This window comes from Centruroides sculpturatus, unplaced genomic scaffold (assembly GCF_000671375.1).
Source record: "Centruroides sculpturatus isolate CEXI.00-Female unplaced genomic scaffold, Cexi_2.0 scaffold959, whole genome shotgun sequence".
NCBI lineage: Eukaryota > Metazoa > Arthropoda > Arachnida > Scorpiones > Buthidae > Centruroides > Centruroides sculpturatus.
This window is the reverse complement of record NW_019385195.1, coordinates 117,618-139,869: the sequence shown is the minus strand read 5'-3', so window position 1 is coordinate 139,869 and position 22,252 is coordinate 117,618. Positions and strand designations below refer to the sequence as shown.

Genomic DNA, 22,252 nt, shown 5'->3' with positions numbered 1-22,252 from the left:
CAGTGGTTCTCAAAGCGGGTGCCGCGGCACCTTAGGGTGCCGCAAGAACGCCACAAGGGTGCCGCGAAATTTTTAAATAATTAAATTAAAATTACTTAAAATAATTGAATTAAAGTATTAAATTAAATAAATAATTAAAAGATACCTTTATAATAATAACTTTTGTTTTGAATGCTTTTGTGTTGTTTGGAAATAAACTTACTTTAATAAAAAACTTTTATTTTTTTCAAAGTCTTCTCATCCTTCATATCTTTACTAACCGTAAAAAGCAAAATAATAAATAATAATAATAGGGGTGCCGTGAATTTTGTTTAATAATTTCAAGTGTGCCGCCTGACAAAAAAGTTTGAGAAACACTGCCCTAAGGTTTCCATATCTGCTCTCGTTTTTCATCAATCTCCATTCTCAAGATTAAAGAAAGACAGACAACGGATGGTCAACAGTGGAAATTTAAAGTCTACAATTTCTTCAAATTGTGACAATGTCACAATAAATAATTGCTCATTACTATAACCTTTATAACCTTAATTTTCTATTGCTAGCTGACTTCATCTTCCTATTTTCATTTACCCAAGTAGCAACTAAATTCATGGCTTAGTATCATTTAACTTATATCATCATTTTGAGAGAAAAAAAAAAAGGACAATGATTACAGTAATTTGTGAATCATAATTAAAAATTAGTCTGCATAATATAAAAAAAACTTGCTATAATAAAATAATAAAAATTAACAGAATTTTGTTAATAATAAAAACTTAAATGATCTGAAATATTTAAGATATAAGATTATTTGTTATTGAAACACTTCACTGTAAAATTTTGATAGTTAATTTAAAATAATACAAAAATATTCTCAAAATACACAACACAAATACAAAAATATGCAATATGAAAATTCAGTAAAAAATTAAGTTACTTTAATACTTTTATTAAAACTATTAAATATTTTTGACTGGTGTACTGTACTTGTAGTTAATCTAAACCAATGATTCCCAAACTTTTTTGAACCACCACTCTCTTGGTTCCATAAACTTATACTCAACTCCCCCTAATCTGTTTTCCCTTGTGTGGGAAAGGCTTGGAAATATTCATAGAAAAGCTTTTCTACTAACCTCATTTTGCATCTTTACTGTACATTGTTCTCCACATCTGGAAACTAAGGATGCACCGATAAGCAAAATGGCCGATTACCGGTTAATCGGCCATGCATTATCGGCCGATACCGATTAATCGGCCGATTAGTGTTAATAATTTATTTCATTAATAGTGAGAGATCCTGGAGTTAATTATACAGTTAATTATAATGTGGAAAAAAACCCATTTTTCTCCACCTGGTATTTCCATCTCCCTTGGGTCAGGTAAACAAGAGACAATCGAATATCCTCGCAAAATCAACAATCTCTTCCTTTGTTTCTAAAATAAATCTCAACACTTAATTGTTGACGCATGGAAACTTTGACATTGTTTAAAAAGTTGAAGTGTTTCTGTGTTTAACAGAAACAAAGTGTATTTCTTTAACCGCTGATATTTGGACAGCAACTACAAACAATTCTTTTTTTTTTTTTTTTAAGTGTAACAGCCCAGTGGTTGAATGATGATTTTCAGCAGAAAAGAGATGTTTTGCAAATTGTTTCCTTTGAAGGTTCCCATACAGTTACACGAATCAGTGAACAGTTAAAAATTGTTCTTGAACAGTATAAGTTGACAAGTGATAAGATATTCTTAGTACTAAGAGATTCTGCAGCAAATCTGGTAGCTGGAATTAGGAATTGCAACTTAGAAGCATTATCATGATTTATACATATGCTGCAGCTGACACTAAATGAATGCATATTTTCTGAACAAGATGTGAAAACTATAATCACAGTTAATAGAAATATTGTCACACATTTTAATCATTCTGCTGTAGCTGTAATCAAATTGGAAAATCTGCTAGAAAAGTTAGGTTTGCAGAAGCACAAATTAATTCAAGATGTTCCTACTCGTTGGAGTTTTACATACTACATGTTGGAACAGCAAAAGGCTCTTGTCACATATGCTAAAGATAATAAAATTCCTATGTTGAGCCCATATCAGTAGTCTCTCATTGAAAAAATTGTTTTACTTGTAAAACCATTCAAATAAATTACTGTGGAAAGCCAGCAAACGAGAAGCCACTTCATCTTCAATAATTCCCACAATAGAGACTCTGAAATTATTCTTATCAAAAGCAAAGATCAGTAGTTTCTTTAGTGGCATTAATAACACAACAGAAGAACTAGAAAATCCAAAAAAAAAAGATTTTCAGCATATATAGAAAACAAGTCTTTATGCTTGTCATTTTTATTAGATTCAAAATGAAATTTCAAAAAGAGGATATGCTAGAGGAAATCTCAATAAGAATTAAATTCTGAAGCTTCTACTTCTGGAGGTGATCAAGATGGAGGTGAATTTCTAAGTTTTTCTGATTTATTTGATGAATTAGCTTCTGGTAAACAAAAGAATGAAGAATAGCATGTTTTTAAAAAAAAAAAAAAAAAAAACGAAAGAGACGAACAAACGTTTCGATCAAGAATTAGAAACATATTTATATTTACCCTTTAAACAAAGACATAGTGACCTATTTTTGTGGTGGAAAAGTTCAAAAGAACTTTTTCCTAATTTGAGCAAAATAGCTATGAAATATTTAAGTGCCCCAGCATCTTCCATTGAAAGTGAAAAAATTTTCAGCACTGGAGGTAACATTTATGAGCCGGCAAAAAATAGGTTATGCCCTGAAAATGGTGAAATTCTCATGTTTTTGCATTACAATTTAAGGGTTTTACAGTTTGAATATTAAATTTTTATTTGTTTTATATGTTTAAAGTTTAAACTTATAAAACAAATAAAAATTTAATTTTTCTTCTTAACCTATTCAATACTTTTTCTTAATTAAAGTTTAAACTTTATATTATATGTTATATTATATTAAACATTATATTATACTTATAATATGTATCAATAAAAGGAATAATTTGAATTGTAAAATTTTTTTAATATTCAGTTTGTCATGTAATAAATGATAAATATATAACAGAAATTTATTAGTGTTTAGTACTAGCATTGTATGTAACATTCTAACAAAAATACCAAAATGTAAAATTGGCCGATTATCGAAACCGATTAATCGGCTAAGTGGCAGATATGGCCGATTACCGATTACTTACCAATTAATCGGTGCATCCTTACTGGAAACCATTAAATACAATGTTTCTTCTCACACATTTTAACAGAGAAAAGAGAAAGGTTGTAGGTAACACAAATATTTCCTCACCTATGGATACTATTCAGTCAGGACCCTGCTTCCAATGCCCCTGCCATCCCTTTGCTTCTTTTTGCCCGAAGAGGTGGTAGTGCCCACTTTGGAAACTACTGAACTAAACTCTTCAAACTTTTATCTATCTACTTCACTGATTCACAAAACATATTTACAATTGGCAAAATCCACAAATCTTGATGCCATCATTTTAATATTATGTTCATTTTAAGATATCTGAATGATCCAATGATAATTTGGCATGAAGAGGATAAGAATAATTGAAAAATTTATAGAGGTTAATAGTGATCAAGTTGGTATTAAATAAAACTAGGAAAGCAACATTTATAAATTGATAAATTTCCTAGATTTTAGTATCTCTACAAAGTGCAAAATGTTTATAACACCAATTTTTTTAAACTTTTTATAAACTATAATATGTTTCTGATTTACAAACAAATTACCATAGTCCAAATAGTAAACTTTTAGACTTTTACAAAATAATAAAAATCAAATACAGAATTTATAGTCATAGTTTTACCATGTTACATGTTAATTTTAGATACATAATTATTAACAACTATAAAAAGTTATTACAACAGATATTTTTTTTCTTTCTCATTATCTTATTCTATTCTATTGAAAGAACTTAACAATTCACACTTTATTTACATATCCAGATAATACTCTAATTTATCATTATCACACTAATAGCATCGAAAATAATTTTTATATTAGAATTTGTAATGATAAAATTTACATATCACTATCATTTTTGAACTCTAATTTTTTATCATCAAATTTTCATTATTTTTTAATGATATAATGTTATCTGTTTTTATTTATCACCAAATTGGCAAATTCTTGCTTTACTTTTATCAATAATGAAATTCAAATATCATCTCACAAAATGACATAGCAAACTACATAGATCATAGCAAAATGACATAGCAAGCTTTCTTTTATAAAAATAATCCATTTGGTTTTTTCTAGAAAAAACTTCTATCTTGTTTTATACATATAATTTCTGATTTAAAAACTAGCTCTTAAATTCTATAATCTAATTTAAGAACTATATAAAAGTAAAAGTGTAAAAAAAGTTTAAAAATAAATAAATTTGAATTTGCAAAATTGGTAAAATTTCTAATTCAATAAATTACAGAAAAAAGCAAACAATACATTTACATATTTAATAACAAAAAATTTTTAAGCATAAAAGTCTCTTGTAAATTGGTTCTAAGTCTACTCAGAATAGTTAGATATGTTTTATTTTTATAAAAAAAAATTATATATAAATTTAAAACATTCCAGTATGGAGATATCTATCATAGGAATTAGATTTTTCTCACGTGGATACCAACTGTACTAATACCTTTCTTATTGAATAGTATTTACTAATATTACTAGCTGCAAGGACCCGCTTCACTGGGTTTTTATTTGTTCGTACATTTGTATGTAATATAGTTTTTTTTTTATATATAAAAGACTGTTTTTCTAATAGTGAAGATTAAGATAATTACATTATAGCCAATCTTACCCATTTTCACAGAATGCAAGAATTAGGTCCCCCGTTTCTGATTAGAGATTTGATCTTGATTCTATTTCTGAACGTCTCCTGTTCACGTCCAGTCAAACGAACTATTTTCAACGTTTCTGGAACGTTTACAATCGTTCTATAATCGAACCAATATTCGAATTTTATGTTCGAATTTAATTCGAACAAATTCGAACAAAACATTCGAAATAGAAAGCCACTTTCAACCACTTTCAGCCTCATATCTCCCGCACCCTTATAGCTATCGAGACGCAACCACCCCTATGCACAAATGGAGACTTGGGGCTACCACCACATACAAACACCATTCACGTGCAATGTGTAGTTTTGGCGGAAAAGTGAAATATAGGAACATACATGTCCATTTATATATATATATATATAGATTACACATTAATAAATAAATTAAATAATTAAAAAACAAACTAAATGAAAAAAAACTACTTTAATGTAATATGAAGTAAATTACCATTTTTACATACATCATTAGAAGTATTTTGCTTTATCAACAATTTGGAGTTACTTTTTATGTTTTTTATTCATTAAACTTTAAACTAATTTGTAAAATTTTTGATTGTATTGAATTATATCTGTCAAAATTCTATTATAAATAAATAAATATAAAAGTCTCCCATACCATTTCAGTTACATATATACTGTATCTCGCAGTCAGTCTTTCAGTCCTCAACTTTTGAACTCATTCTTTCATACATAATACTCCAAAATCACTTTTCACATACCAAATATGGACTTTCAAACATTTTCAGCCAAGAAATAAAAGTTTAAAGATATCTTACAGCAATGCTCTCTGCCAATTTTCATTTGGTAACAATAAATTCATTTGTGAAAATTAACTTTTATTTTTTGTTTAATCTACAGCTTTAATACAGTTATAAATTAATATTATACAAGTAATTATACAGTTTTACATAATTTTATGCATTATAACTAGAGAACAGATTTTAAGGTGTCAGAAAAAGGGTAAAAAAATGTTCTGAAAATGTATGAAAGATGCAAAAAAACAAGGTGTTAATGAAATACATTTATTCAGGTCTAAACCAGTTACATGAACATTCTTTATGATATTTGTTATAGTGTTGGATAAAGTAAACATATTTGGCAAATCCATCAAGGTTGTCCCTCACACAGTCATCAACTTCTTCCACTGTTTCTCCTCCATACCTTATTCTTCAAAACTCTGACTCACATCAAACAAATATGTGTAGCCATGTACTGCAAAAATTCCAAATCTAGCTCTTTGCTGTTGAGCAATTATTGAGCCTGCTTTATAGCTGTCGCAACCATTGAATCTAGGGCACATATGAAGCATTTGATTTTGTCAAAGTTTCTGCATTAGAAAATTACACATCTTATCAAGTACTCCACCTGATTATGACAAGGAATTGTCATAGAAAGAGCCAAGTGACTTCTTGATACAAAACTTGACAACGGGGGCTTTTACAAGAATCTTCTTCAGAGCAGCAATAGAGTCATTTACCCTACTGTATTCTTCTCTGATATCTTCATAAACACAGTGTAGTCCATGTGCAATATATGTCACAAGGTTGCAGTTAGAGTGTATGACCTTCAGTTATTGGACAGCCGAAAGCTTATAGCTTGCTTAATCACTCACCACAAGCCAGACTTTTTCATATTGTATGTTCCCTGGCCACAGCTTCTTGCATGAATCATTGAGTGACTGCATTACTGTGCAGGCATTTGTCTTCTCAAGTTGAACATCTTAAAAAGCATGGGTTTCACCCATTTACCAAATAATGGAAACACTAGCACATTCAATATACATCTTTGCAGCTTATATACTTCAATATATATACTTCATCGGTAGTTTTATCTAACACAAATTCTACTTCACTCTTGCTGACCATTTTACTGAAAAAATTCTCATAAATTGGCTTTATGTAATTTTTTTCTAATGGTGCTCTCATTCAGTACTGACCTTTGCCGGTACTTCTCAAAGAATAATTTGAATGCAAGATTGTTTACCTCATGGACTAGAATTCCTGATTGGATTAATGTAATGGCAAGATCTGCACCAAACTCACTCGATAACCACGGCTTTTCAGATCCTAAAGTAAAAGCATGTATCAAAGTAGTTTGCTTATGTTTTGACTTGTGAAATTCAACATTCTTTGCATACTTGCTGTACCAGATGTGCTGGTTTATTCTGTCTCATTGATTGCAATATTTACATCACAGACAGTATCAAGGATTGAGACCATCAGTTTCAATGAATTGCATCTTGAATTCTTCTCAAAGTGCATACAACTTTCCCTTCTTAACCTTTGACATGTTTTTATTGTGAACAATGGGTTCTAGTTTGGACTGGTACAACACTAATACAATCAACTCTACAGGGTAACTATCCATCAGAAGTTCAAGACCATAAGGAAATGCCCTTTTTTTCTGAGCTATATACAGTTTATGGACCTCATAGAGAATTGGTATGTAGAGCACTAGTATTTTGTCAAAGATTGTTTTCTCATAGATTTGCTACATTATCTTGGGAACTATTGGGACTACAATAATGGTAAATATGCCATTTTATAGTTCTTGATCTGCTTTACAAAATAAGGATAGTGGATTTTATGTAGCTGTCATGAAGAGTGAAAATAATTTATTTTATTTATTTATTTTTCTGTCCAATCTTTTAAAACACAGAGAAAAGTGAGGGAAAAAGTGCTGAAGCATCAAAGAAAAGGGAAAGAGGGGAGAAACATGCTAATCTCATGAAAGGTGCAACATAATGTGTTCATTTCTCTTCATTTCATGTCCCAAAATATATATCTTAAACTATCAGTATGAAAACAGCTATATTTTTGCAAAAGTGCTGCACCTTAAAATCCTTTCTGTAATTATAACATATAGGCCATGTTTGTTTATGCAGCGAGAGTGTAGCAAAATGATGTCACAAGCAGCATTGGTCGTTTAGAAATGGGTTTCAGAGTGTTCGCTGTAAAGCGCTTTGTGAGCGCTGCATAAAAAAACACACCCATACTGTATACTTAAAAGGAAAAAACTTTTCTACTTTATTAACAGATTTTGTAACTATAGGAACAGAACTCTCTTTGTAACAGAACTCAGTTAATTGACATTTGTACACATTTTTACAAACGTTATGTCCAAAAATTGGTGATTGCCTGTATGTATACACCAAGTTAAACAAGAAGTTTACTTGTGAGAGTAGAGAAGAGGTTTGATAATGCCACAATTCAGACTTGGCAATATCATGAACAAACCATGCTTGTTAAAGATTGGTTGATAGAATAATGCAATACAACACATGGGAGATCTGTCAAGGGAAGGTGCTCTTAGGAGAACTTTCTATGAGAAACTAATCACTATTCAGAAAGCAAAAAACTACATGCAGCCAGCCTGCTAGTCAGACACAAACACAACCAACTATCAGTATTCAGTAGTTTTATTCACCAAGCCACTTGTGGGCTGCTTATTGCTGCCCTGCTAAACATTGAGAGAAACTCTGAAAGTTTGTGAACAACTTTGTAAATCTAAGATTTGATTGTTTTCATATTTACCATGTTTTCTTGGTCTAATGCACATCTTTTCTTAGATTTTTTGAGTTTCAAAAAATTGGAGTGAGCATTAGAATCAGGCACAAAGTCAACTTAATGCAGCATCATTTGCTCTTCACTCTGGTCAGCAATTTGCATGTATTACAATGCCAATATAGATATGGTACACATCCCTCCTATTACTTCAGGTGTAATTTTGGTTTTATAACAGTTTGGCAGTCTTTTAAACTATATGTCATATGAAAAATGTCCAGAAGATGAATCTCCTACAAAGCTGTGTTTAAACAAAGGGTTATTCACTATGCTGAAGAACATCTATATAGATATTTCAGTATGATACTATGTATTTGGTAAATTTCATGCTTTTGCAAACTAATATGAAATCTAGCTATTAAAACATTGATTTTGTATTATTCCACAGGTCCCTTGTACTTGATAATGAAATAATAAATGAATATATTCAAAAATACAGATATCACAAAACACTACACATGAAAATAAAATGCTTTTCAAAAAATGTGTTTAATACTATTGCTTTAACTTTTTATAACTGAGTTTTCAATATAGAGTATTCATTATATTTGCAAGCTAATAGTTTTTTTTTTTTAGTTTTGGCATTTTGAAAACAGGTGCACATTAAATTCAATGGCACATTAGAATCAAGAAAACATGGTATATAAATGAAAACTAAAGGATAAGCCAATCTCTTCAGATAAATGCCTTAAAAGTGTGAAGCTCTGGACAGGTCCGAACACTCACTAAAATTCGCGTTAAAATATTTGTTTTAAAGAAAATAATATATTAGTTAGAAATAGATTTTTATTATATGAAAACGCAACGCTAACTTTAAAACAATAGAAGAATGTAAGTCCTTCGACCATTTCCGGTTGGAGATCGAATTAAACTTCGATTTTGATCTCTCCCGCGCCCCTGAAAGGTTTCGAATTGTCATCAGGTGACGAGGAGAGACCAATCGGTAAGGGGAATCTGAGAGAAAACAGATAAAACCCCTGACTTTCAAGGATGCAACGGCTTCTTCTCCTGAAAGTTCCAAGTGACAGATCTATTGTTGTGTGTGTGTCTCACACCCATCTTCGTCTCCATCTCCCGACCTCGGATCGACATCTTTCCATCAACGGAAGTCGACCGCATCGTCCCGGAGTCATCGAGACGTGATGGAATGGTTCATTCGCGAACAAGGTACACTCCTTCAAAATGGGACTATCTTGGAAAGGAGAGGAAGACCCAGCGACCGCAGCCGATGTAGAACTTCCAAGATCGCAGAAATCTTGTAAGCTTCTTTCGTGTTTAATAAACGGTTGTGTTGTTTGTAAACGAAGCATCTATCTCTGACTCAACTGCTTCCACATGTCGTTGATTGTTACCGCTCGGCAATCCAAATGGCAAGGGAGACGATGACGATACATATCACCTATTATCGTTCATCGAGAAGTTTATAATTTCTCCCCCCCTCGGCCCCCACAAAAGCATCATGAGAGACTTCTAAGCAAACATGAGTGTCTTGAAGTCTTTTGTCAGATAACTTTTCATTTACACCAACTTTTTTCTTTTTTTTACTTATGAATTTCATAGATACCACTTATTAAAGATTGTTATTGTTTTTATATGATTTTATCAAGTCAGCAAAAAATAAAGCATAAATTAAATAAGATTTCAGTGATGTATACCATATTTAATATAGGTTAATTATCTGCCTATAACAAATAGTAAATGCCGATGATTAACACCATTCTGTATTCCATACCATAGAAGCAGAAAAAAGAAATTTCTTTTCTCAGCTTTGATACTTAAAATTAGATATGCTAGATGAATACTTGTTTTTCAAAGAGGATTAATCTACAGATTATTCAACATAAGCATTGGTTTATTGTTTTAGTTTGCTGTTATTTCTTACACACATCAGGATAGCAATTCTTGATCAAAAATGATATCAAGTCACATGTATGTATAAAGATTTATCAAGTTTAATAATATACAATTATACAGGTATAACTGCTTGGTTTTGGCAATTTGATAAAAGAAGGAAAAAAAAAAAAAAAAAAAAAAAAAAGAGAGAGAGAGAGAGAGAGAGAGAGAGAGAGATAACAACAGACAAAAGATCCACCAAAATTGCTAAAATTCTCTTATTAGACCTCAATCATAAACTCTGAGATGTAATCAGCATCATAAAATGCTATAATCAAGTGAGTTCCTTGTTTCTCATAAAAATGATTAAAAAAAAACAATTGACAACACCCAGTGAATACAGTATCATATACATTGCTTGATATATTTTTGATGCTATTTTGATGATAGGTTAATTCTTTTCTTCAGTAATTTTATATTAATAATAATATTTTTTAACATAATTTTTATTATAATGTACCATTGCTGAATTACAAACATGTTTAAATTTGAAAAGTTGTTCTAGAATGTATGCTTGAAAAAAAGGCCTATTAATAAAGGCACTTGCATTAATGAGTTTATTCTTAGCATTGTTTTGTCTTAAGACTTTACATGACTAACTACTTAAGATTATTTACTCATTATTTTCAACAAATCTCAAGTTACTGTATGTTAATTAGTACATGGAACATCTAAATATAAAATTTTCATTAGTTTTTAATAAGCATTTATCTTTCAGTTTTCTTTTAATTTATAAATTATTTTCATTTCATTTCACTAGAATACACACTCAAGCATTTCAAATTTTTGTTACAAATCCTCTGAAAAATAATCTTCCATTTGTAATTTGATATATGGCACTTTCATTCTGTAGCAGGAGTCTTTTTTCTATATTAATATATTTCTTCTTCACTATCAATATTCTTCATGTTTGCTTTTCTTTTATTTATTTATATTATTATTATGTTATTTACTAATTTAAATATGAAAAAATAACATATGTAGTTTTAATACATAGTTTTAACATGATAGTTTTCATTAACAATAAAACTTTCAAAAGGCAAAAATACTTCTCATAAATACAAGTATTAATTTTGTTATAACTTTGTTAATAGTGTATATAGTAACTTTTTAAAAACTGTTTTAAAATTAGTTCATTTTCTTGAATTATAATGTTATAATAAATTATTATTATAACTTACAATTATTAATAACTGAATTATTTTCTAACAACTGGAAACAATGAAAATTTATATTGACTACCAATAAACAAATATTTTCAAATGTTTCATCTTATTTTTCAAAAGTATTTTATAGTTAAAATTAACCACATCAATAATCCCTAAACCATCAATTTACCACTTGTATATTTTTTAACCTTTATGTATGTACTGTATGTATTTTTTGAATAATCCATAAATTATTTTCTTTCCAAAAACATGAAATAAGAATCAGGCAGACTTTTATTTATAAACTAATAGGTCACCATTTTAATCATAAGGATTCAAAGCACTTACCTAATACTTTGAATCTATTATTTATAAAACATATGATTTTTTAAGTTATAGTTTGTATACATTCCTAGGATAATATATATACATAGGATAGGTTCTCAATGTAAGCCAATAAGAGAGAATACAGATTGTACCTGAAGAAAGCCATTCAAAATGGCCAAAAGCATTTGTTCTTATGGATTAAGATTGCTAGAAATAAAGTGTGAAAGGTTTTGTTTCTCTTATTTTAAATAGTTCTAGCTTTGTGTGCATGGAAGTAAGCCAATAAAATATAGCTCTGTTTTAATTAAATTTTTAATTAAAATGTTAAGTATTTTACATACATAAATTATTCGAAGAATAATTACATTCCGGTAAATTATACGTAATAACCAAACGAATCATTTAAATTTATAAATCACATATTATCAAAGAATGATTAAAAACTGATAAGAAATCATTCATTTTATTTCAAAGAATTACTGATAAACAACATTTGATTCAAAGTAACATGTTATTCTAAGAAGAAATACTTAGAAATTTCTTATAAATAATTAAAATTTATCATCAGAACATGCTAATTCATTTTAATTTTCTATAAATTCATATAAATCAATTTAAAAAGTAATAATAAAAAGAGAATTCATTAAGAAGATTCAAAATATATTCATTTAGCAGTTATTTGTGTATAGTAAATTATATTTAAGGTCAGAATGAAGGTCACCAACTCACGAATTTAGGTGATTTTATTCATATCAATGAGTAATCTTTTTCATAATGATGAGATAGCTGCATGTAATCTATCTGTCTTTTAAAGTTTAATGATATGAACATGTTTCTGATTGCATTCATTAAATATACATAAGTTAATATTTTAATATAAAGTTTTATACGGTTTTCAAATTACAAGATCATATAAGAATGTAATGAAAGTATGTAAAAGAGGAAGATAAAATCATTAGACTTCTAGGAAATTTAAATCACATACATTAATAAGATCATACGAATCGTATCAATTTCCTCTCGTATTTCTATCGTGAAGAAAATGATTTTAAAAAAAAAACTTTGTTTAGGTTTTTTTTCTATTTATTATTTTTTTGAAATATTTTGCCTGTTTGCATTCATTCATGACGCATAAACAACATCGGAAGTGGCTTAAAATGAATTCACGAAAGCCATTATTTCCATTTTTATACGTTTAAAAAATTACACGTTAATATTCTATTTATAATTCAACCTAAACGAATGAAATAAAACTTAATTAACTCACCGATTTTAATCTTTAAACGCTCTTCTACCCGCACACTCCCCAAGTCGACCGCCATCTTGTTCCATACTTCGCACGTTCTCGGCGAGTAACGTGATAACCCGAGATCACGATTCAGTGAATGGATTTTATCAAATTACGATTACAGTGTTTAGAATGAAACATGTTTGTAATTTTTTATTTATTATTATTATTTATTTATTTAAAAATCCATTCAATATTATTATAAATTAATAATTTCTATGTATNATTTTTCGATAATAAAAATGCTTAGTTTAATATTTGATTCTATTTCATATATTTAATTGGAAATTGATAATTAGAATAATCTTATCTCGTGCAAAAGCTGATAAAAATTACTGTATAAAGTTTGAATAAAATATTAAGAAATCTTTTAAAAAATTCAGAAAGAAAAATTATATTTAAATTAAAGTTAACCTTTAACCCTGATATCATTTCTTTTAATTAAAAATTATGTGAAAATTTCTTTTGAAGTAAATATTATATTGAATTATATAAATTATAAACTAATTAAATTCAATGATATAAAATAAAATAATGCATTTTAACTAAACACATATAAAATATACTCTTCTAATATCAGTTTTATTTATATTTCTCAACCGAACCACCTGTAATTCGCGGAAATATTGCGGTAAATCACGAAAAATTTATTTAAAAACTTTATATTTAATCAATTTGAAAGATGCGTATACTTCGCTTTCCTCCTTAACTTTTTTTCGAATATAACTAAAATATTATAGACACAAGAAATAAACACAAGAGATTTAATTGAAATGGAGATAGGCCTCAAAAAAGTACACGTTTAATTAATATTTACGGCAGTTCAAATGGATCGCTTTATAAAATGCCGAGAAATATCGAATTAAAATAAGCTAAATAGTTAGTTTATGTGTTAAAACTTTTTCAGAGAAAATAGAAGCAAACATGTTTATACAGAAAACAGAGATTATAGATTAATAGAGAAGGATTCCTGTTCCGGACAGTTATGCTTAATTCTATTGACGTTACTACACGGAACGCTGATTATACAATTGTCCAAGGACGTAGCATCTCAGGCATGAAACATTAAATACTTCATCCTAGCGATATATTTCTAAAATTTATGCGTTTAGTAATAAAATATAAAAGTTCGAAGTGTAAAGTTATCATAAATTGAAAAAAAATATAATAAATGATAAAATTTGTATTATAGTTTGTTTGAAAATGATTCGTCTATATAATATTACAACTTCAATAGCTAGCTTTAATTAATTACATATACAGTATATATTTTTTAAAATTCTTTTTACCCTATGGACACTAAGAGAATCTCTTTTTAGTAAGCCCATTATGAAGCGGCCAGGCGGTGAGAGATGACACATCTGAATAGACTACCCACAAAAAATTCCTGAGGTTTTTCGACCTGCTGAATATTATATGAACTTAAACAATAAAAAAAATAATAATATGTAAACTGTTCCGGATATGTTAAATTATTTTCTGAATTTGTTCCGGCTTTGATTCTTAAAAATGCAGTAGAGTCACTCTACCTGAGATAGATTTTTCTCTAAGATCATCCACTTTATTCAATAACAATACACGCAACATGTACAGTACAATACATTTTGTCGTGTACAAACACATTTAAATTAAAATAAAATATTATTTAAAAGAATCATTCTTTGTAAAAAATATATGATCATGTGTTGTCAGTTTGAGTGCATGGTATTTTAAAAATTACAATATGATATAATTACAATGATTCACAACTATTATTAAATTTTGCCTGTTTTCTTAATCATAGTTATCGTTTGAATGAAAATGATATTTAAAAGAAAATGTATCGATAAGCAATTTGTTTAGCTATATTACAAATTCAAAATTACAAATATTAAAAAATTACATTAACTAAAAACATTCATAATTTTAAGGGAAAGTGTTATATGTAGACGAAATAAGACTTTAACAATTTGTTCAGCTCCTCAAAACAATAAAAATATGATAATGAAACCACGAAAACTTTTTATTCTACTGTGTTATTCCTGAACTCCATGTTAATCAAAACAAACTGATAAGAAAAAATGAAGAACTACATCATTTTGTTTCATTTTAATTTCTATTACGGCTAATCTCCATACTACATGAAAACCAACTAAAATAATTAACGGAAAATAATTACTATATTCAAAATAGAAGACATTTGTTTAAGTTTCTTCGTTTCTGTTCATTACAAGTAACTTCTTAATGCAACATTTGTTTTTCCGCCATTTTTCTTAAATGTTGAAACTTGTTGAAAATGTCGAAACGACTTTCAATTTGTTGATGTCACTACGAAAAGTTGTGCTATTAATTAAATTACAACCAAAAACTAAACAGAAACAGAAAAGTTCAAATATTTTCAATTTTGTTTTGGTCGAATTTTTTGCGAGAAAACAGTGTCCGTCCGTTTTCACGAATGAAGAAATCGCTAACGGACGTCCCGAATAAAGAATAAGGAGCCGTGGACCAAAAGGTATAGCAGAGGATTGAAAAGTCGGCTACACTACTGTGTCTTAAACCTCCATGAAAACGCAACAATTGAAGAAATAAGATAATGCTATTGAGTCCGAAACTGCCGATGCACCAAACCGAGTTTTACATAGGTTGGATATGTGCTCAAGCAAACAAATTCGGCATATTGTCACGATCAATATCAGATCTTTATACAAACCAGGGAAACTGAGAATGTTGCAGGAAAACTTGGTTATTCTCTTTAAGTTTTCCTGCAATATTGTCAGTTGAGATATTGTCAGAATAGCATCAATTGACCGAATATTTACTTTATTCAGGCTAGCAGATCTACACTGAAAATATAATCATAAATTATGCCTTTGCATTATAGACTTTAAACAGGCATTTGATTCGATGAACAGAGAAAAGCTACTGGAGATCCTGAAATAAACACCCATAGATAACGAGATTCTACGCTTTCTGGCATATCATTTAAAATCACACTAATAGCATAGTAAAATACAGTAGTATGATCATTGACAAGATAACTATGAAGAAAAAATTACAACAATGCCGGCTCTTTTCCTCCATTTCAACATCTACCTTGAAGAAATATCTGATAAGACACTAGCTGATTTGGATAGTATTAATTTAAATGGATATAGTCTAGCCCATATTAAGTATGCGGATGACTTAGCTTTGATCGCAAATTTAAAAAGTAAAATAGAATCATCATTGGTAAAGCTGAATCAAGTAGCAAAAAAATTCAATATGTTGATTAATATTGATAAAACAAAAATAATGATGATATCTAGAAGCAGGTAAACTTTAAATGTACAATTAGAAGGAAAACTTTTTGAACAGGTAAATAAATTTAGTTACCTGGAGCCCTCATCACTGACAATTTAAGTAACAGAAATGATTAAGCACTGGTTAGCAATTGCATTTAACAGACTGAATAAAATATGGAATAATAAAAAGTTCATTAAAGAAGTTAAAATCAAACTTTATAACACTATTAGTGTTCCAACCCTAACTTATGCCTCAGAAGTGTGGATTCTGAACAAACAGGAAGAGAAGAGATTGGCTGCATTTAAGATGAAATGCCTACGACGTATAAATGAAACCAAATGGATTGAACTGAAGACTAACGAGAGAGTTAGGCAGGACTTGAACTTCAAAATTCTTCTCGTGATCAACATGTTGATCACGAGAAGAATAACTAAGAAACAACTATGTGGGTTTGGACACATGGAACGAATGAAGCCAGAAAGGCTACCTAACAGAGCTCTCTACGAAAGAATAGAAGGGATGAGACCAAGGAGATAACGAGGAGAAGTTGGATAGAAATTAATCAGAGTTGTCTTACAATTTAGGACCTATCATAAGCTTATATCTTAGGCTAGAGGCTGCGAGATATGGAGGAAAAGTTTGAAGTCATGGAGGACTCAAGCCATCACATGACTCGATCTAAAATATCTATGAAAAATCATAAATATCCGGATCAGTTTAGAATCTCATCAATTCTATACAATGCGGTTAGTGGCCGGCAAAACATGGAATGGAAGAAAAAACCTGTTAAAATTATGTGATTAATGAATATTAATTTTAAAAATAGACATTTGACAGTCAAATCATAGTCACAAAATTGTTAATAGCTTTTACATTATAACTTGCAAAAGCTGCTTGCATCTTAACCGTTCTATTTTCATTTTCCCACTTGCTCCCGGAGAAATATGTGGACAGCCTTAGCCACTTTGGTGATCCAACGAGTACTAAGAAGGCATTTTTCACATTCATGAGTTTCACTAGGTTTATAGGGGTGATGAAAGTCGAGCTTGACTTATTCGAGTCAAACCATCTATGACATTCCTGAAACGACAGAGATTCGAAATCAGTTCCTCTAGGTCTAGAACGACTAACAATTTTACTATCTCGAACATTATCTAGTCATTCTTAGTTTCCTATTATAATTTGATTTCGGTCCAATCATTTCAAATAAATAATTTCTGAAAATTTATTAATTAATTTTAAATAATTTTATTGTACTAGAATAGGAAGAGTATAAGCAAAACCAATTTTTAACGTTTGCTAATAACATGTTTACATTTTTGTTATATAATAACTTATCGTAAAAATCTTAAACTAAATAATATTTTAATAGTTTAAAACTATAAATATCTTAATATTTAATGATAACAGATGATTTGATGAATCGGAAATATCGAAATACTACTCAAATTATAGCATAATATTGCCTCTAATGATAAATATTTGTTTGACATTCTATAATCTGTATAGCTTTATGAATGGATAGCCGTGTGGCCGGATGGCCGAGCGGTCAAGGTGGCAGCCTACCGCTCTGAGGAACCTGGGTTCGAATCCGAACGGGTCGAAAAAATCCCCAGGAATTTTTCGGAAGGTGGTCCGTTTGGATATGTCGGGCCCCGTCCCTCACCACCCGGCAGCCGCACTGTGGGCTTGGCCGAACCCATAATGGGCTTGCAAAAAGAGACCCTTTTAGTGCCCACAGAGCGGAAAGAGTTAAAAAAAGAAAAAAAAATAATAGCCAAGGCTTTAAAAACGTCATCCTCCCATTTGGGGGCCTGTAATCAAATCTGGCAAACCAGAAACTTTTTACAGATGGTTTGTCCTAGATATGTTTTCCCTGTTCTTCACCCCTCGTCTACCTCCGTGATGAGCATGATTAAAAGATCCTCGTCAACAGTGCCGAGATTAAAAATAAGAAAACCTTTATATAGAGCGTTTAGGTTTCGATTGGTTTTAAAAAGTGTCTTAAGTTATATATAATTATGTCTATAAAATTTAGAAATAATTAGTGCATTCGTAAGATTCCAATCGTTCATGTTCATGAATTTGTCTATTTACCAGTGGCGTGCCGTGACATTTGATGATAGGGAAGCTGTGTTTCTGTAAGAAGCCGACTTCCAGGGGCAATCAGTTAATGCGCGTCAGTGATGGTCTAGAGCAGGGGTGTCCAGCCCGCGGGCCGCATGCGGCCCAAGGCAAGTTCCAATGCGGCCCAATAAACGTGTAAACAAAACTGACAAATGTTTTAATTTTTTTATTATTTATTTATTTCAACGGCATAAACTCAAAAAATAAGTTTCACAAAGTCGTAAACCTTTATTCATATTTTATTTTTCAGTGGAAAGGAAATATTTTCAAATAATTGGAGATGTGTGAATGAGGAAGGATTACTAAATAAAGCTGGAGTTGTGACTCAAAGAATTATAGACCCAAATTTGGGAAAGGAGGGAAAGGTGAGAAAGGACAAAAGATGTAGTAGTAAGAAACGTTAAATAGATCTTCTGTTAAGCAAATATGAACCCTTAATTTTCCAACCTTTCTCACTTTTTCATCTTTTGTCTTTTCTCTGTTTTCCCCGCATTTGGTCTATAATTCTTTGAGTCACAACTCCAGCTTTATTTAGTATTTTTTTCAACGTTGCAAGATTTGGCTACATTTGCGCCAAATGTGGCTACTTTTTTTGGTTTGAGGTAAAAAATATCATTTGGCGCTTTGGCTACTTCTTGGGCTACATATTATTTATATATTAGTTGAATAAAAATGCACTTTAAAATGGTGTTTTGTCGATTTTTATTAATTAGAGACCCAAATAAAACAAATATTTGTGTTTTTCAAATAAATTTTCGTTTGTCTTTTTTACAGTAAATGAATTTGTCTATTTCTAAGTAAAATTGAAAGTGTCTGTAGAAGTAATTTTTTAAAATATCCTTTTTCGTTATNAGAGGGAGAGAGAGAGAGAGAGAGAGAGAGAGATAACAACAGACAAAAGATCCACCAAAATTGCTAAAATTCTCTTATTAGACCTCAATCATAAACTCTGAGATGTAATCAGCATCATAAAATGCTATAATCAAGTGAGTTCCTTGTTTCTCATAAAAATGATTAAAAAAAAACAATTGACAACACCCAGTGAATACAGTATCATATACATTGCTTGATATATTTTTGATGCTATTTTGATGATAGGTTAATTCTTTTCTTCAGTAATTTTATATTAATAATAATATTTTTTAACATAATTTTTATTATAATGTACCATTGCTGAATTACAAACATGTTTAAATTTGAAAAGTTGTTCTAGAATGTATGCTTGAAAAAAAGGCCTATTAATAAAGGCACTTGCATTAATGAGTTTATTCTTAGCATTGTTTTGTCTTAAGACTTTACATGACTAACTACTTAAGATTATTTACTCATTATTTTCAACAAATCTCAAGTTACTGTATGTTAATTAGTACATGGAACATCTAAATATAAAATTTTCATTAGTTTTTAATAAGCATTTATCTTTCAGTTTTCTTTTAATTTATAAATTATTTTCATTTCATTTCACTAGAATACACACTCAAGCATTTCAAATTTTTGTTACAAATCCTCTGAAAAATAATCTTCCATTTGTAATTTGATATATGGAACTTTCATTCTGTAGCAGGAGTCTTTTTTCTATATTAATATATTTCTTCTTCACTATCAATATTCTTCATGTTTGCTTTTCTTTTATTTATTTATATTATTATTATGTTATTTACTAATTTAAATATGAAAAAATAACATATGTAGTTTTAATACATAGTTTTAACATGATAGTTTTCATTAACAATAAAACTTTCAAAAGGCAAAAATACTTCTCATAAATACAAGTATTAATTTTGTTATAACTTTGTTAATAGTGTATATAGTAACTTTTTAAAAACTGTTTTAAAATTAGTTCATTTTCTTGAATTATAATGTTATAATAAATTATTATTATAACTTACAATTATTAATAACTGAATTATTTTCTAACAACTGGAAACAATGAAAATTTATATTGACTACCAATAAACAAATATTTTCAAATGTTTCATCTTATTTTTCAAAAGTATTTTATAGTTAAAATTAACCACATCAATAATCCCTAAACCATCAATTTACCACTTGTATATTTTTTAACCTTTATGTATGTACTGTATGTATTTTTTGAATAATCCATAAATTATTTTCTTTCCAAAAACATGAAATAAGAATCAGGCAGACTTTTATTTATAAACTAATAGGTCACCATTTTAATCATAAGGATTCAAAGCACTTACCTAATACTTTGAATCTATTATTTATAAAACATATGATTTTTTAAGTTATAGTTTGTATACATTCCTAGGATAATATATATACATAGGATAGGTTCTCAATGTAAGCCAATAAGAGAGAATACAGATTGTACCTGAAGAAAGCCATTCAAAATGGCCAAAAGCATTTGTTCTTATGGATTAAGATTGCTAGAAATAAAGTGTGAAAGGTTTTGTTTCTCTTATTTTAAATAGTTCTAGCTTTGTGTGCATGGAAGTAAGCCAATAAAATATAGCTCTGTTTTAATTAAATTTTTAATTAAAATGTTAAGTATTTTACATACATAAATTATTCGAAGAATAATTACATTCCGGTAAATTATACGTAATAACCAAACGAATCATTTAAATTTATAAATCACATATTATCAAAGAATGATTAAAAACTGATAAGAAATCATTCATTTTATTTCAAAGAATTACTGATAAACAACATTTGATTCAAAGTAACATGTTATTCTAAGAAGAAATACTTAGAAATTTCTTATAAATAATTAAAATTTATCATCAGAACATGCTAATTCATTTTAATTTTCTATAAATTCATATAAATCAATTTAAAAAGTAATAATAAAAAGAGAATTCATTAAGAAGATTCAAAATATATTCATTTAGCAGTTATTTGTGTATAGTAAATTATATTTAAGGTCAGAATGAAGGTCACCAACTCACGAATTTAGGTGATTTTATTCATATCAATGAGTAATCTTTTTCATAATGATGAGATAGCTGCATGTAATCTATCTGTCTTTTAAAGTTTAATGATATGAACATGTTTCTGATTGCATTCATTAAATATACATAAGTTAATATTTTAATATAAAGTTTTATACGGTTTTCAAATTACAAGATCATATAAGAATGTAATGAAAGTATGTAAAAGAGGAAGATAAAATCATTAGACTTCTAGGAAATTTAAATCACATACATTAATAAGATCATACGAATCGTATCAATTTCCTCTCGTATTTCTATCGTGAAGAAAATGATTTAAAAAAAAAAAACTTTGTTTAGGTTTTTTTTCTATTTATTATTTTTTTGAAATATTTTGCCTGTTTGCATTCATTCATGACGCATAAACAACATCGGAAGTGGCTTAAAATGAATTCACGAAAGCCATTATTTCCATTTTTATACGTTTAAAAAATTACACGTTAATATTCTATTTATAATTCAACCTAAACGAATGAAATAAAACTTAATTAACTCACCGATTTTAATCTTTAAACGCTCTTCTACCCGCACACTCCCCAAGTCGACCGCCATCTTGTTCCATACTTCGCACGTTCTCGGCGAGTAACGTGATAACCCGAGATCACGATTCAGTGAATGGATTTTATCAAATTACGATTACAGTGTTTAGAATGAAACATGTTTGTAATTTTTTATTTATTATTATTATTTATTTATTTAAAAATCCATTCAATATTATTATAAATTAATAATTTCTATGTATAATTTAAAAGATTTAAAATACAATAAAATTAAAATTATATACAATAATAATAATAATCTGAAAAAAAATTATATATAGAAAAGTTGTTCTAGAATGTAT

General features: G+C 28.9%; 1 protein-coding gene across 1 annotated transcript in view; it reads right to left on the bottom strand.

The window, feature by feature from the left end:
- Positions 1 to 13,192, bottom strand: part of LOC111635986 (ras GTPase-activating protein 3-like) — a 71,410-nt gene extending 58,218 nt beyond the window's left edge. Inside the window, exon 1 of the mRNA XM_023381137.1 lies at positions 13,049 to 13,192. Within this exon, the coding sequence (XP_023236905.1) occupies positions 13,049 to 13,103 (55 nt within the window). The 5' untranslated portion in view covers positions 13,104 to 13,192. The remainder of the gene's footprint in view (positions 1 to 13,048) is intronic.
- Between the last annotated feature and the right edge of the window lie 9,060 nt (positions 13,193 to 22,252).